The 14,875-nt window shown below is 49.3% G+C and overlaps 1 protein-coding gene across 40 annotated transcripts in view; it reads left to right on the top strand.

The window, feature by feature from the left end:
• DEPDC5 (DEP domain containing 5, GATOR1 subcomplex subunit) overlaps positions 1-14,875 on the top strand; it is a 70,340-nt gene that overhangs the window by 20,307 nt on the left and 35,158 nt on the right. For 36 of the 40 annotated variants that reach the window (XR_014068965.1, XR_014068954.1, XR_014068953.1 and 33 more), the window contains 11 exons: positions 1,182-1,316; positions 2,027-2,088; positions 2,226-2,299; positions 3,062-3,131; positions 3,329-3,365; positions 4,067-4,187; positions 6,697-6,917; positions 8,118-8,321; positions 9,056-9,191; positions 10,405-10,502; positions 12,616-12,681. Coding sequence is in view for 25 of the 40 variants with exons in the window: in XM_081542292.1 (XP_081398418.1) it covers positions 1,182-1,316; positions 2,027-2,088; positions 2,226-2,299; positions 3,062-3,131; positions 3,329-3,365; positions 4,067-4,187; positions 6,697-6,917; positions 8,118-8,321; positions 9,056-9,191; positions 10,405-10,502; positions 12,616-12,681 (1,224 nt within the window). In the remaining 15 variants the exon portion in view is untranslated. Of the gene's footprint in view, positions 1-1,181; positions 1,317-2,026; positions 2,089-2,225; positions 2,300-3,061; positions 3,132-3,328; positions 3,366-4,066; positions 4,188-6,696; positions 6,918-8,117; positions 8,322-9,055; positions 9,192-10,404; positions 10,503-12,615; positions 12,682-13,026; positions 13,119-14,875 lie in introns of all 40 variants that reach the window. The other 4 variants (XR_014068958.1, XR_014068961.1, XR_014068959.1 and 1 more) reach the window with 1 other exon arrangement.

Here is a 14,875-nt window from a genome sequence, read left to right as displayed (position 1 = left end):
ACTGAAAGCAGTATCTTTATAAATGTATGTATTTATGTATTTGGCTTCATTGGGTCGTAGTTGCAGCACGCAGGATCTTTGTTGCGTCATGCGGGATCTTTTCTTGTGGTGCTTAGTTACTCCATGGCATGGGGGATATTAGTTCCCCCACTAGGGGTTGAACCCATGTCCCCTGCATTGAAAGGCGGATTCTTAACCACTGGACTGCCAGAGAAGTCCTGATTGGATGGATTTAATGGCCACCATGTAGGTCTTGGGGGTTCTGTTGGCAGTTGACTTGCTAGTTTCATGCGGACCCGAGGGTAAAGAGTTGTAGGCAATCCTCCTCGGGTCCTTTATTTTCCTAAAAACTGTGTTCCTATTATTTTCCGTTCCATCCCTCAACTGCTTCTAGGTAATTTTTTTTAAATCTACTTTTTTTTTTTTATGACAGAAGGAACCCATGTTCCTAGAATTCAAATGCTAGAAAAGTACTTCAAGTAAAATAAAAATCTCCCCTCTCCTTCCACTGTCAGATGCTTCCCAAGAGGAACCATTGTTAATAGCATGATGTATAGCAGAAGAACTCAGCCGTACATATACATTCTCCCCCAAACTCCCTGCCCATCCAGGCTGCCATGTAACATTTAGCAGAGAATACTGTCTTAAATTAATTTTTTATTCTTCTAAATTGCAATACAGATCCATTTATGGATGGTTTAAATTAACCACATGAGATTTGGGCATGGTGTCTCAGACAGTAAAGAATCGGCTTGCAATGCAGGGGACGTGGGTTCTCTCCCTGGGTCAGAAAGATCCCCTGGAGGAGAAAATGGCAGCCCGCTCCAGTATTCTTACCTGGGAAATCCCATGCACAGAGGGACCTGGCGGGCTGTGGTCCATGGGGTCACAAAGAGTTGGACACGACTGAGCGACTAACACTTTCACTTCTCACACAAGGCTGTGCAGGCTAGGTGTGCGCCCTTGAAGAGGGGGGTTAACCAAGGTGTCGGGGCCGTAGCGCCGTGCACAAGAAGCTCTTAGCGTTGAAGGGGAAGGACAGACGTGGATCCGGGCCAGGAGGTGGCAGTCGTTCTGATAGGGACATGGACGCAACGGGTCTGAGCGCAGGAATGCTTGCCGTCGGCCGGCCCCTGGGAAGCTGCAGCATCTTCACGGGGGGCTTTTTGCTCTGTTTCTAGTGTTTGACAAGCACTACATCAACCGCAACTTTGACCGAACCGGGCAGATGTCTGTGGTGATCACACCTGGGGTGGGCGTGTTCGAAGTGGACCGGCTGCTCATGATCCTGACCAAGCAGCGGATGATAGATAACGGTAATGCTCCCGGGGCGCTGCCCTGCGTCCCCGTGTCTGTAGCCTGGCTTAGCCTTAGGGCTCTGAGTGTCGGGACGGGGGCCTGAGTAACGTCAGGTGGCAGAAAGAGTTCCATGGCCGGCCAGCTTGGGGACGCACAGTCAGGCACAGTTCCTCACTGCCAGTGTGAAGAGGCCAGAGTGTCTCGGTTGCCTCTGAAGGACACAACTGGCATTCTGAGTTTCCCAAACATACTTGACGCTGGAGAACCCCTTTGAGGGTCGTTTCCAGGATCCAGTGCCCATCGGCCCATCCTGGGAAGCACCACAGGCTCACCTGGTACTCCCTCCGTGATGTCCCCAGCCTGCACCCCTCCCCCAGCCTGATTTGTGTTCCAACAGCAAGACGCAGGTGGGAACATGAGTCCCGACGGCCAGTAAAGAGACGCTTTTTCCTGAGGTGGCAGGGTTCTCGTTCCTCTCTGACCTTGAAACTGTGCTCACGGCCGCATGGTGGTCTGCTCGACAGATCACGACCTGCAAGGCAGTCAGAGGCTGATTGTCAAGCGCTGATTAGTGGCAGGTGCAGTGGGACTTGGTGAAGGTTAGAAAGACGGAATGCACCTACTTCCTTCTTACCTGCCATGGGCAGCGCTGATATGTCAGCTGTGTCTCGAACCCTGACCCCACTTAAATCACGCGCGCCCCTCAACTCTCGCTTTTGTTTCTTAGGAATCGGTGTGGACCTGGTGTGCATGGGGGAGCAGCCGCTGCACGCGGTCCCGTTGTTCAAGGTGATTGATTTGCACCGCTTGCTAAAGGCCAGGCTCTGGTGCAGGGTGGTGTTGAATAGTTAGAATCGGGGAAGCTGGGCGGCTCCGGGTCCCGCCTGCTTCCCAGCTCACCTGGGCCGCACTCGGCTCCCTTTCAGCTGCACAATCGGAGCGCCCCTCACGACTCCCGTCTGGGCGATGACTACAACATCCCTCACTGGATAAACCACAGGTGAGCGAGAGCCGGATTCACCGTAGGTGATCAGGGATTCTGTTAGCTCCCTTGCCATTTATTCTTCAAGCCTGTTGAGCTCTTAATATAAAATCTTTTGTCAAGCAAATGTGGAAACTTAAGTTGTAACGTTTGCTTCCAGCCTGTCTACATGCACAGCCATGGCCATGACGTAATTACAGTCTGTGGTGAAAAGCATAAGACCAAGTTTGAAGGACTTATTTCCACACCAGTTCCCAGCTCCCACAGTCCACAGGTGGCTGATGCTGGGCCTGGGCCCCTCTGTAGGAAGCTGCCTGTGCCGCCTCTTCCCTGGGACCAGGCCTCAGTGTTCCTGCTGATTCCAGCTCAAGGAGGAGGTTCTAAACCACTTAAAAATCAAGACTAGCACACATGAGACAATTTATGGGGGAATAAAAGGGATAGAACAATAATTTAAAACATAACCAATGTTTCCTAGTAATTACAAAGGAAAGTCAGAATTGCAAAGATCAGTGAGGCCTAAGTGAGCGTTCCTAGGAGGGCTGATCAGTGGCTGGGACTCCAACTGTGTCTGGAGGTTTAAAATGAAAGGGGTTTGAGGACTTCCCTGTGGTTCAGTGGTTAAGACTCTGCACTTCCACTGCAGGGCTCATGGGTTTGATCCTTGGTAGGGGAAGTAAGATCCCACATGCCGTGCGGCACCGTCAAAAACTTTTAAAAAGTTAAAAAAAATAAAATGAAAGGGGTTTAGATGAGTGACCCTGTCTGTTTCTTTCACAGTTTCTACACATCCAAAAGCCAGCTCTTTTGTAATAGTTTCACTCCACGAATTAAACTGGCAGGAAAGAAGGTAGGTTTCACTGACCAGCAGAGCCTCTGGGGACTGTCACTGATAATTGTTATTTTGGCCCTAGGATACCCCCTGTTCCCCAGTGGTCATGAGCAGCAATTGAAAGATCCGTTATGAGATTTTATAGTCTTCTGCGTTAAATAAATAAAGAGCAGGGCAGATCCCAGGAGTGACGAACTATCTGTTTAACTTCACAGCCCGCCTCTGAGAAAGCGAAAAATGGCCGTGATACAGGTGAGTATTTGTTTCCTTCTTTCATCACTTTTAGGAAGAGTCAGCTGACCCATGGCAACAGGATTTTGTGAGGTTGTGTAAAAAGTTCACAGCCGAGTTTGGGACCTGAATTCCCCTTGTGTGACCTTCGGAAGGTCCCTTAATGACTGCATATATTTTTGTCCCATTACCCACTGCAAAGTGGGTGATAACAAAACTTGTTGTTTTTTTTTTCAAAGTCTTGTGTTTATTTTCCATTGGGTGGAAAGTTTTAAAGGACTAAATATATACATTAAGGTGCTATTTTTTATGATTTTTTTTATCCTTTTAATCGGGGTATAATTGCTTTACAATGTTGTGTTAGTTTCTGCTGTACAACAGTGTGAATCAGCTATATGCATACATGTATCCCTTCACCCTTGAGCCTCCCTCCCACCCACCCCCCACCATCCCACTAAGATGCCATTTTTTAACAGTGGGATCTCAGAAGGAAGTGGTGCCATCATCTGGACTTGACTTAGTGCTTGTAAATAGTAATTTCTCTATTGTTTTGACGCGTTAATTGTTTAATCTTCGCAACCTGATCATGGGTTATTATCTCATTTTTTTTCATGGGGAGATGCTGATGATGACCTATCCTTTGCAGATTTTGATGAAGACCATCCAAAGGCTTCTTGTTGAAGTGTGTTCTGATGACAGTTGATATTATTCATGTGTTTCAGCTCTCGGGACCCCCAAAGAATCCGAGAACGCCCTTCCCATCCAGGTGGATTACGATGCTTACGACGCACAAGTCTTCAGGCTCCCGGGCCCATCCCGGGCTCAGCGCCTCGCCACCTGCAGGTTCTCTGCCAGATATGCTTTGGGGTGGATGTAGAAACTGATTAGGAAACCTGAGGCCCCAGAGGGACCTGCATGAGAGCAGCCTTGAAAATATCTTAAATTAAAATTAGCCAAGTGGAAGCCACAGTATGTATATTGTTAGGGAGTCTGCTTTCCTGTTCTCTGGCCTAGCTGTTTGGTTAGCTTTGTTTGCTATGATGCAGTGTTCACAATTAAGGGAGCATTCTGCTTTTTCTAGCCAAGAGGAGCAATTTGTGAATTCTAGAATCTTCATTTCACTGAGCAGCCACTAATAGATAAAGTGAAAGTGTGTTAGTTACTCAGTTGTGTCCGACTCTTTGCGACCCCATGGACTGTAGCCCACCAGGCTCCTCTGTCCGTGGAGTTCTCCAGGCAAGAATCATGGAGTGGGTAGCCATTCCCTTCTCCAGGGGATCTTCCCTACGCAGGGATCAAACCCAGGTCTCCTGCATTGCAGGCAGATTCCTTATCGTCTGAGCCACCAAGTTAGATAGATCAATAGATTGATCCTAGTGTCCAGAGTTTCTTTTAGGTCTATTATTCCCACAGGGCAAGATACTTTTCTTTCTTTAAATCTTGTGTTTGAAATTTGCTCTATGGTATTTGGGTCACACAGTAGTTTTTCACTGTGATGTGTTTAGATTTACCAACATACTCATTTCTGGGTCTAGTGTAAGAAAGTCATCCCAGATCCAAGATGTGTATTTTGTATTTTCTTCCAATTCTTTTAGTCTTGGTTTTTGTCTGTCTGTTTGTTTTTGACTGCACATTGTGGCATGCGGTTCCCAAACCAGGGATCAAACGACACCCCCTGCTAGTGGAAACTTGGAGCCCTTACCCCTGGACCACCAGGGAAGTCCCCGTAGTCTTAGTTTGTATGCTTAGTTCTTTGTGTAGAATTTTTTTTAGAATGTGGGAAACAGAGTTCTAGCTTTTTTTTTTTTTCTGCCTCGTTGACCAAGCATTGCTGGTCTATTTTCTGCATTTCTTACTATGGAAAGTGTGCAGTAACTAAGTACCACTGGCTGGGAAAACCTCCCGCCTCTTCACATCATGGCAGACGGGCTCATGGTGGCCACGTGCTTGTCTTCTGTCCATTGCCTTCATCCCATCCTGATGTCTGGTCCTGAGAGTGCTTAGAGCTCAGAGTAGGTGCTGTCAGCAGCAGCTCCCTGCACGGGGGTGCTGCCTCAGGGCTTGGTGGCGCTTTTCTTCTGAGCATCTAAGAACACTTTCATGGTCCAAGATCCTTGGTTTTCTTTCTTCTGACCAAAGATGGCAAGACCTGATGTCCCAGAGACTCAGACTGTGTTCCCTGAGGGCATAGACCATGCCCTGGTGGGTGCTCTGACCCTCCACTGGGCTGAGCATATGCTGGTGCTCAAATATTTATTGTTGAAATATTGAAATGTGCAGTCTACCCTTGTGATCTATCTTCAGGCTCCATTGAAGCTCTCACTTTAAAACTCTTCCAGGTGGAGAGAGAATAGCTCTGATACCGCAGGGGCAGCCCTGTGGGCAGTTGCTGACTCTTTCATTCTGAATTTTTGCTTCCATTGGACTTCTCTCCTTCTGATCCATCTTCCTGCCACTTCCAGAGGCTCCCCTCTCAGGGAGTTTCATGTTTTAGTAAGGGCATACTGTTGTTTTTTAATTTTTATTAAGGAAATGTTCAGAGACTAGTGAAATGAACAGTTACCATCATGTTGTCAATCTTATTTTATCACTTCTCCCACATTTGAAATTTCGTTGGAGTATTCTAAAACAGATCTCAGATACCCTTTTTTTTAAAACCTAGAAATGTTTCAGTGTGTGTCTCTAACAAATAAGAATTAAAAAAACAAAAAACAAAACCCAACATGATCATAGTACCTGTGTTACTGGTAACAAAATTCACACTAATTCCTAATATCCTCTGATAGCCAGTCCCTCGCCAGACTCCCCAGTTGTCTCAAAAATGCAGTTTTTATGGTTAGTTTGCTTGATTTGGGATCTGAAGAAAACACGTACACGTAGCATTTCATCTTGTGTCCTTTCTGTGACTGTAGAGTGCTTGCTTTTTCTTCCTCCGGCTCTTTCTTTCCTTTATTATGTTTAACTTCCCCTGTCGTCTCTGAGTCTCCTGTAAACCGGCAATTGCCTCTGGAGGCCCAAAGAGGTTTAGATTCAATTTCTGATGCCAGGACACGTCTCAGGTGGTGCTGTGTGCTTCCTCCTCGATGACCTCAAGTCAAAACTCCGTTCTCCATGACGTTAGCTTGATGGTGGGATGAGTGGGGTCAGACTGAGGGATCGCTTCTCTAAGGCTCTGATCCCAGGACTCCGGCCTCGGAGGACTGTCCATCGTCTCTCCCGTTTCCTCCCGGAGCTGCTCAGGGCAGAGTCCCTCCGGCGTCACCTCCCACCCAGAGATCCCCTGGGGGGTCATCATTACTGGTCTTCCACGCAGCCCGGGCTGGAGACAGTGACTCGGTCTCCCGCCTGCCAGGTCTGTGCGAGAGCGGGAGAGTCAGAGCCGAAAGAGCGCCAGCTCCTGTGACGTTTCGTCCAGCCCTTCACTGCCCGGCCGGACGCTGCCCGCGGAGGAGGTGAGGAGCCAGGCTTCCGACGACAGCTCGCTGGGCATGAACGCCAACATCCTGGTGATCCCTCACCCCCACCTGCACCAGTACGAAGTCAGCAGCTCCCTGGGCTACACCAGCACTCGAGGTCAGAGGGCAGGGCTGGGCAGCCGTTTTTCTCTTGTGTCTCTTTGTTTATTTGGCTGTGTCCGGTGTTAGTGGCGGCACTCAGGCTCTTCAGTCTTCATTGTTCAGATCTGTTTTAGTTGTGGCATGTGTGGGCTAGGCCTCTGACCAGGGCTCGGCCCCAGGCCCCCTGCATTGGGAGCACAGAATCTTAGCCACTGGACCACCAGGGAAGCTCCTGGACCCACTTTCTAACCTGGGTGTTTGCTTAGTGAGCATGGGACACTCACCAGGCGACCTGGTTGTAGGTTTCAGCTCTTTGATCCACTCAGGTTAGGGACCTGTCTGCCATTGGGTGGGACAGGTTGGGTCTAAATAGCGTGCCATCTCCATGCCTGGTCAAGGCTGGATGCACTCATTTCCTCGTTTTTTCCTCCCATGAATTTATTATTATTTTTTTAAACACAGTCACATTGATTGCTTATTCATGTTCCAGGCCTCTGCATCAGTGGGAGGGGGTTTCTGTCCACCCAGTCACCTAGGACCTGGGGTTCCTTCTATCCCTGGATGCCATGGTCATCAACACAGGTCTCCAGAGTTTCCACAGCAGGGGAGAGGAGAATGGAGATCATGAGTGGAAATGTCAGTGGTCCAGGGCTTCAGGTGGAGCATGTCACTTCTGCCTGGGCTCTGCTGACTGGAACTCTGTTATGTGGCCCCAGTGCAAAGGGGCTGGAAACTGCCATCTCCTTCTGAGCCTCAGAGGAACATCAAGCAGGTCTAGTGAACTGTACACATTGGCTGTCTCTGCCAGGGTCTGCCCTGCTGGTCACCAAATACCTACATGTATTGCTCCTCCTGTATACAGAATACACCCACCCCGTCCCCAGAGGAGACAGCTCCATGGAGTCATTGCATCCAGCTCAGAGTCTGGGGTATCCAGGCAATGTGTGTGTGGTCCTCCCTGTCGGCTTTGGGTGTGGCTTCACTGGGCCAGTAATTTAGGGACCCGAACTCCCTTCTCTTAAGAGTTTAAAAAGTAAACAAACCCAGTATTTCATTTCTTTATAATGTGGCGATTTCACTCATTTCCCTCGTTGCCTAACACGTACACCCTCCAAGGTCCTTGTCAGCCTCGGAGGTTCTCCTGCCTAGTCCTGCTTTCCCTGTGACGCCGTGCTTTCTCTCTGTGCTCCCCCCTCATCCCCGCGGTCACTGACAGACGTCCTGGAGAACATGATGGAGCCACCACAGCGAGATTCCAGCGCACCGGGCAGGTTCCACGTGGGCAGCGCAGAGTCCATGCTGCACGTCCGCCCCGGAGGGTACACGCCCCAGCGGGCACTGATTAACCCCTTTGCGCCCTCACGGATGCCCATGAAGCTCACGTCCAACAGGAGGCGCTGGATGCACACTTTCCCTGTGGGTGAGTTTTTCCCTGTGGGGGAGCCATGGCCCCCGTCCCTGCTTGGCCTCAGTCAGAGGTGCCGTCCTTCTTGTCCTTCTCTGCGCCTGGAGGCGGGGACAGCCACGTGGGTTCTTCTCGCCTGACCTGCGTTGAGCCTCCTGGGAGGAGCGCCTGCCTCCTATGCTGTTGTCTTTCTCTGCTGTATCTCACCTGACGTGTGTGAAGCAAAGCCTCCCACAATATTCTTTCTTTTATTATTTTTGGCTGCGTTGGGTCTCCATCGCTGTGTGCAGGCTTTCTCTAGTTGTGGTCGGTGGGGGCTGCTCTCTAGTTGCGTGTGTGGGCTTCTCATTTTGGTGAATTAGTCTTGTGGCCCTCAGGCTCTAGAGCATGGGGTCAGTAGCTGTGACATGCAGGTTTAGTTGCTCCAAGGCGTGTGGGATCTTCCCAGACCAGGGATTGAACCTGTGTCCCCTGCGCTGGCAGGCGGATACTTATCCACTGTACCACCAGGGAAGTCCCCTGCAATATTCTTAGGCTGAGGCCTCACAGGAAGACAAGCCTTGCTCAGAGAAGGCGATGTCCTGTCTGGGAGCCAGAGGGTTGAGGACATGATGTTCCCGCGTGCTGTGGTTGCCTTGCAGCCTCTCCAGCACCCATGTCCCAGCAGCAGGAAGAGAGACAGTTTGAGGTAGAGAGTGTGGCTCTGGCTTTTGGGGGGACGATGGGTCAGTGGGTCTCTGTCTGGTTAGGACCATCCGGAGAGGCCATCCAGATCCATCACCAGACCCGACAGAACATGGCCGAGCTGCAGGGCAGCGGGCAGAGGGACCTGACCCACTCCTCCGCGGAGCTGCTGGAGCTGGCATACCACGAGGCCGCTGGCAGGTGAGGCTGGGCCTGGGGCTCTGGGAGGTGCCGTGAGAATGCTGGGCTGATGGCGAAGCGGGCTGTCCATGACGTGTCACGTCCGGGAGACTCGGGGACATGGTGGGGGAGCAGCATCCCCCTTTGTTGGTCCCCTTCGCTGGGCCCGTTTGACACAGACAGCCTGGGGTGGTTTTGCCAGAGATGTTCCTCAGGCCCTGCCTTAGCTTCCCCTTTAATTCAAAACACGTTTTGTCAACCGCAGACATGAGTTACTTCTGATCCTCAGTCAAGGGTGAAAATGAATTCCAGGGCAAGTGGTTCCTGCTGTGTGTTCTGGGCAGTCAGTCTGTGATTTTTGTCATTTTGGTCATTGAGGAATCCCACTGTCGGGTTAATGCTGAAAGCAATGGATCCCAAAACAATTAGACTCATGTCTTCACTGCAAATATTTATGTTTCTAATTGTTTTTCATATTTTATTGCATTGTTTAGGATCTCAAAATAACCACTGTATAAGAATTTATTTAATAGCAATGGTTGACAAATTGCAAATCATAAGATGGGTACTACTGACTTTCAAGTGATATTTTTGATCAAGTTAACGACTATTATATATTTCTATATTATTAAAATTTTGCTTGATAAAAAGTAAATAAATAAAAACAATGGAGACCAAGGCCTGTGTTTATAGAAACAAGTCATTTTGAATCAGGGTTCTAAATGTGTTACAAGGCATCCAGAGAGAGTCTGCCTAGAAGAAAGTCATTTAAACCTTGACATGCTGTAGCCCAGATGACGCTGGATCTGCTGTGATGCGTTACTCTTGCAAGGAGCAATCTTTGGCCCCTTTCCAGTCGTCCCAGCATCCCATGGGCTGGATATGGGACACAAGCAGGGTGTGACCCTCTTTACCAGGTTAACGTGATACCTCTGGTGAAGCACCTCACGTCCCCCTGTGGGTATCAGCAGGGGCAGGCTTAGGATGGAGAGAGCAGGCATCTGGCATGGTGATGGGGATGCAGCTGGAGTGCCAGGGTGGGAGCCTAGAGCTGGCGTGTGCTCTGAATCCCGAAGCTTGGCAGTTGTGATGTGGATCTCAGTGTTTGCCAGCCCCTGTGGCCGAACGTTCAGGCCTGTTTTTGATGAAAACCCCCCGGAGACAGGGTGAGCAGGATAAAAGAGGTGATGATCCACATTAAGCCAGGCGGCTGCGCTCTGTCTGTTCTCTGCAGGCACAGCACTTCCCGCCAGCCCGGCGACGGCACGTCCTTCCTGAGCTTCGCTGGGACGGAGGAGCTCTCAGTCAGCCTGCTCAGCGGCAGCGGTGCAGGTAACCCACCCAGGAAACGCTCTGAGCAGGCCCACCCCTGGGAGCGACGTGGGGACGGAAAAGCAGGGCCATGTCTATTTCAGGATCATTTCAGCCACAGTTTCAGGTGACCTATTTAGAGGCCGTGCTGTATAATGCATGGAATTATAAATGGGCCGCACATTACGTTTTTAGCTGAGAACATGTTGGTCGGGAACACATTTATCATTGTTCTGTCAGTGAGTCGTGATTGAGCGCTGCTTATGAGATCACTATTGAGGCTGTACCAAGCCTGGAAGCTTTCAATTATATGTGGAAGGGGACACCCCCCCTCCATAAAAATGATCAGAGACCCGGAGGGAGCAGTGTGGTTTGAGATCAGAGAAGAGAAGGGTGGCCTTGTTGCTTACAGCAGGGGTCTCCAATCTCTGGGATCTCATGCCTGCTGATCTGAGGTGGGGCTGATGTAATGGAAATAAAGTGCACAATAAATGTAATGTGCTTGAATCGTCTCAAAACCATCCCCCTCCCTCCCCAATCTGTGGAAAAAAATGTCTTCCACAAAACCGGTCCCTGGTGCCAAAAAGTTTGAGGACCGCTGGCTTACAGAAGTGGATAGGCAGCCCTTCAGATGCGAAGGGGTGGTGTTTGGTCGGAAGGAGAGTTAGAAGGTGAGGAATTCTAAGTGCAGGGAGAGTAGGAGCTTTTATTGATGCAGGCTTTATGCTTTTTGGAAGCACTTGTTATCCGATCATTCCTGTAGGGAGTGAGTCATTAAATATATTTCACACATGTAGCAACTTAGCACCCAGTGATGTGGAGATATTACACTGACCCCTCAAGCCCGCCCCCAGCTGTCCCGCTCTTTCTGTGCTCAGTCGAGTCCGCCTCTTTGTGACCCCACGGACTGTAGCCCGCCAGGCCCCTCTGTCCGTGGGATCCCCCAGGCAAGAGTACTGGGGTGGGTTGCCATGCCCTCCTCCAGGGGATCTTCCCGACCCAGGGATCAAACTCGCCTCTAATGTCTCCTGCATTGGCTGCTGTTTCTGGGTTTCGGCACTCCTCAGAGAGCCTTTACAGGGGTAGGGGAGCATGAGATTAGATGGGTGGAGGGCAGATTTTAGAAAGCCTCAAAGGATAGATACTATACCAAATGAATACGAAAAACATTAAAACTGAAAGAAAAAAATGAAGTTACCATTTCATGCCTTCGTTTTCTGTAAGTTAACTTGCCTTTCTGAGTCTTGACTTGAGGAAGACAATGGAATTGAAATTTTATAAAATTAGTTAATCAAGTTTGCCTCCATTCATGGGTGGATTCAGCTAGTGATGTTTCTGGTGGCCTATAGCTAAGGCTTGGAAACTGGATTGGCAGTGAGAGAATTCCTAAAGTATCGTAATTATTTCCTTCCTATTTCTAGTGATCCCTGTGCTTGGGGGCTGAAAATGTTACTTGGCTGCCAGGCTCCTGTAAAGTGCCTTCAGAATGTGATAAAGGCAAGGGGCCTCCCTGGCAATCCAGGTTAAGAACCTGCCTTGCAATGCGGTGGATGTGGGTTCAATCTGCAAAGCAACTAAGCCTGTGGCCCGCAACTAGAGAGCCCATGTACTGCAACAAAAACATCCCACATGACGCAACTAAGACCCTATGCAGCCAAATAAATATTAAAAGAAAAGAACTTCAAAAAAAAGAAATAGGATAAACGCAACGTTTCTGTTGTTTTGCTGAAAGGAGCCACTTTATAGGAATCCAGAGTTTGACCTTCCCAGCTGTTTGGGGTCAAGTCGTATGAAGGAGGGCTGCTCTGGGGCTTACGGAACCACACTTAGAGTGAATGTCCTGGCGACCTGAGGCAGGGGAACCATGGGTTCAGGTGGTAACTGCTTCAGGATTTTCCCAGGGTGGTCATGGAGTGTGATTCTGGGCCTAGGGGAGGCAGCTCTCATAGACCCGTTGATTCCTCAGAAGATGAGTCTTGGAACTGTAAAATCTGCTCTGGAGAAAAGAGGGAAGTCCTTATTTAATGACTGGTGTGGAAGGTTCTCTCTCTCTCTCTTTTTTTTTAACTGTAACTGATCAGAACTTTTTGCAAAATGAGCCTCACTGAAACAGATTCTTTTTATCTTTCCATAGGTGTAAATCCTCGGACCCAGAATAAGGATTCTCCAGAGGACAGTGTGTCTACCTCTCCAGACCCAAGTAAGAGGGGGTGACTGACAGAGGGCGGTGAGGGTGTGGGGTGGATGGTCAGGGAACTTGGGGAGCAAGAGGGAGCCCTGTGGGGGGTGAAACAGCCTGGACGTTCACGTCTGAGGCTCGAGAAGGCAGTGTGGTGAGGGAGAGTCTATAGCTTGTCTGATGGAAAGGGAGCGGCCACACGGAAAGGGTGGCCATATTCCCAGCGCTGGCCTTGGCTCTGAGATGCCTGACGATGGCTCTGGGGAGAAGTCGGAAGGAGTAAGACCTGAGGCTATTTACATCCCTGCAGTTGGAAGTGTGTGTCTGGGTTGCATTTACATTGATCATCCTTGTCTGTTGAAATAGCTGAACATCTAAATATCAGCAATAGCAAAAGACCAGAAAAAGAAACTCTACTGCTTGATCAACGTTGCTTTACCTCACTGTGACCAATGGATGTATGTACATCACCAAATCTTTTTTGTTCCCACTTTTCAGTAACTTAACAATCATTTCACTAGTTCTCCAGGTCTGGCACGCTAGTCATTTTTCATGTCAATATCAAACGTATTACTATATTGTGATTTGGATAATCATGTCTATTGGTGGCCGTTTGGGTGATTTCTAGTTTTTTTTTTTTTTAACATATAATGCATGGTGCAGTGGGTGTATCTTTTTCTCTTGGTTCAGATCCTTAGAATATATTCCAAAGAATAGTTGGCAGATTGATTATTTTCTAGAAAGCTGCCAGCCTTGAATAGATGAGCCTGTTTCTCCTCCACAAGCCCAGCACTGGATTTTGTCATCTGTGTTTGTCACTGCGTGGTTCTGAGCTGGAACCACCTCAGAGGCTTTGGCAGGGCCTGGAGGTACTGGAGGTGGAAAAGAGGCCACGCAGACTCTTTACCCAGGGAAGCAGCAGCAGCAGCCAGCTAAGAACTGGGAGCTTTTCTCACCATGGGGTTTGAAGTCTCCATGTGTACACGTGGACCCTGTTTCTAAAAGGTTTTTATAGTCCCGAGGGTCAGGGAGCTGGCAAGGGCCAGAACGGTGTAAGAAGGCACAGAGATAGAGGGCCTGGTATTTCCAGCTTCTCCTTGGGGGCTTCATTCAGTGCCCACCTTCTGCTGCAGATTCTAATCAGGAAGCTCACACAAACTCACCCTTGTTTGCCATATGGGAAATTGGGGTGCCAACTAGGATGCTGTGGGCTGGGTTTTTTTGTTGTTGTTGTTTTTTTATTGAAGTGCAGTTGATTTACAATATTGTGCAACTCTGCTGTACATCAAAATGACTCAGTTATACACATATATACATTCTTTTCTTTATATTCTTTTTCATTATAGCTTGTTACAGGATATTTAATGTAGTTCCCTGTGCTATACATGAGGACCTTGCTGTTGATCCATTCTAAATGTAGTAGTTTGCATCTGCTAACGCCAGACTCGCACTCCATTCCTCTCCCTCCCCCGCTTCCCTTTAGCTGTGTTTTGAGTTCTTGGGGTATTAAGGAGTTAACAAGGCCTGTGTGGAGTCAGACTAATAGACACAGAGAGTGGAGTGGTGGTTGCCAGGGTCCCGGGGGAAGGTGGACAGGGTGCGGGGGGTTGCTAGTTGGTGGATGTAAAACTTCAGTCCTTGTGAGATGAGTAAGGTCTCTAGAGACCTGCCGCATGGCACTGTCCCAAGTTTAAGAATACTGAGCTGTACACTTTTGTTAAGGTGGTAGATCTCAAGTATTCTTACCACAATAAAATAAAATTCAGACCAACCAAGCAGAAGTCACCCCGGGACCTGGAGTGGAGACCATGGAGTTAGGCCTATTGCAGGTCAGGTCATCTTCCCCAAAGCCTTGTGGCTGCACACGGGGCCTGTTTCCCGCTGGGACTCAGCTCGAAAGTCTTCTTGGCCCCTGACCCCCAGGCTCAGGGACACTGTTTTCCTGGGGGGCATGTTGGTCACTTTATGGAGGAAAGATCCCCAAGCAGAGAGGCTTCTGGTCCTGTGACCTCGGGGGGATTCAGCTCGGCCAGGCGTTTAAAGGGGTCGATGATGCCGCCACACCCGCTCAGAGGAGGGGTGTCAGGGACAGCAGGTGAAAGGCCAAGGAGCCACGGGAGATGAGGCGTCTGAGGGTCTTGCCGGGGACTCAGAGGCTGAAGCGTGGAGTGTATCTGCTTCTCGTTGCTCCCTTGTATGGAGATTTGAAAAATAA

This window comes from Giraffa tippelskirchi, chromosome 11 (assembly GCF_054371585.1).
Source record: "Giraffa tippelskirchi isolate mGirTip1 chromosome 11, T2T-mGirTip1v1.2.pri, whole genome shotgun sequence".
Lineage (NCBI taxonomy): Eukaryota > Metazoa > Chordata > Mammalia > Artiodactyla > Giraffidae > Giraffa > Giraffa tippelskirchi.
This window is presented reverse-complemented; position numbering and strand designations above follow the sequence as displayed.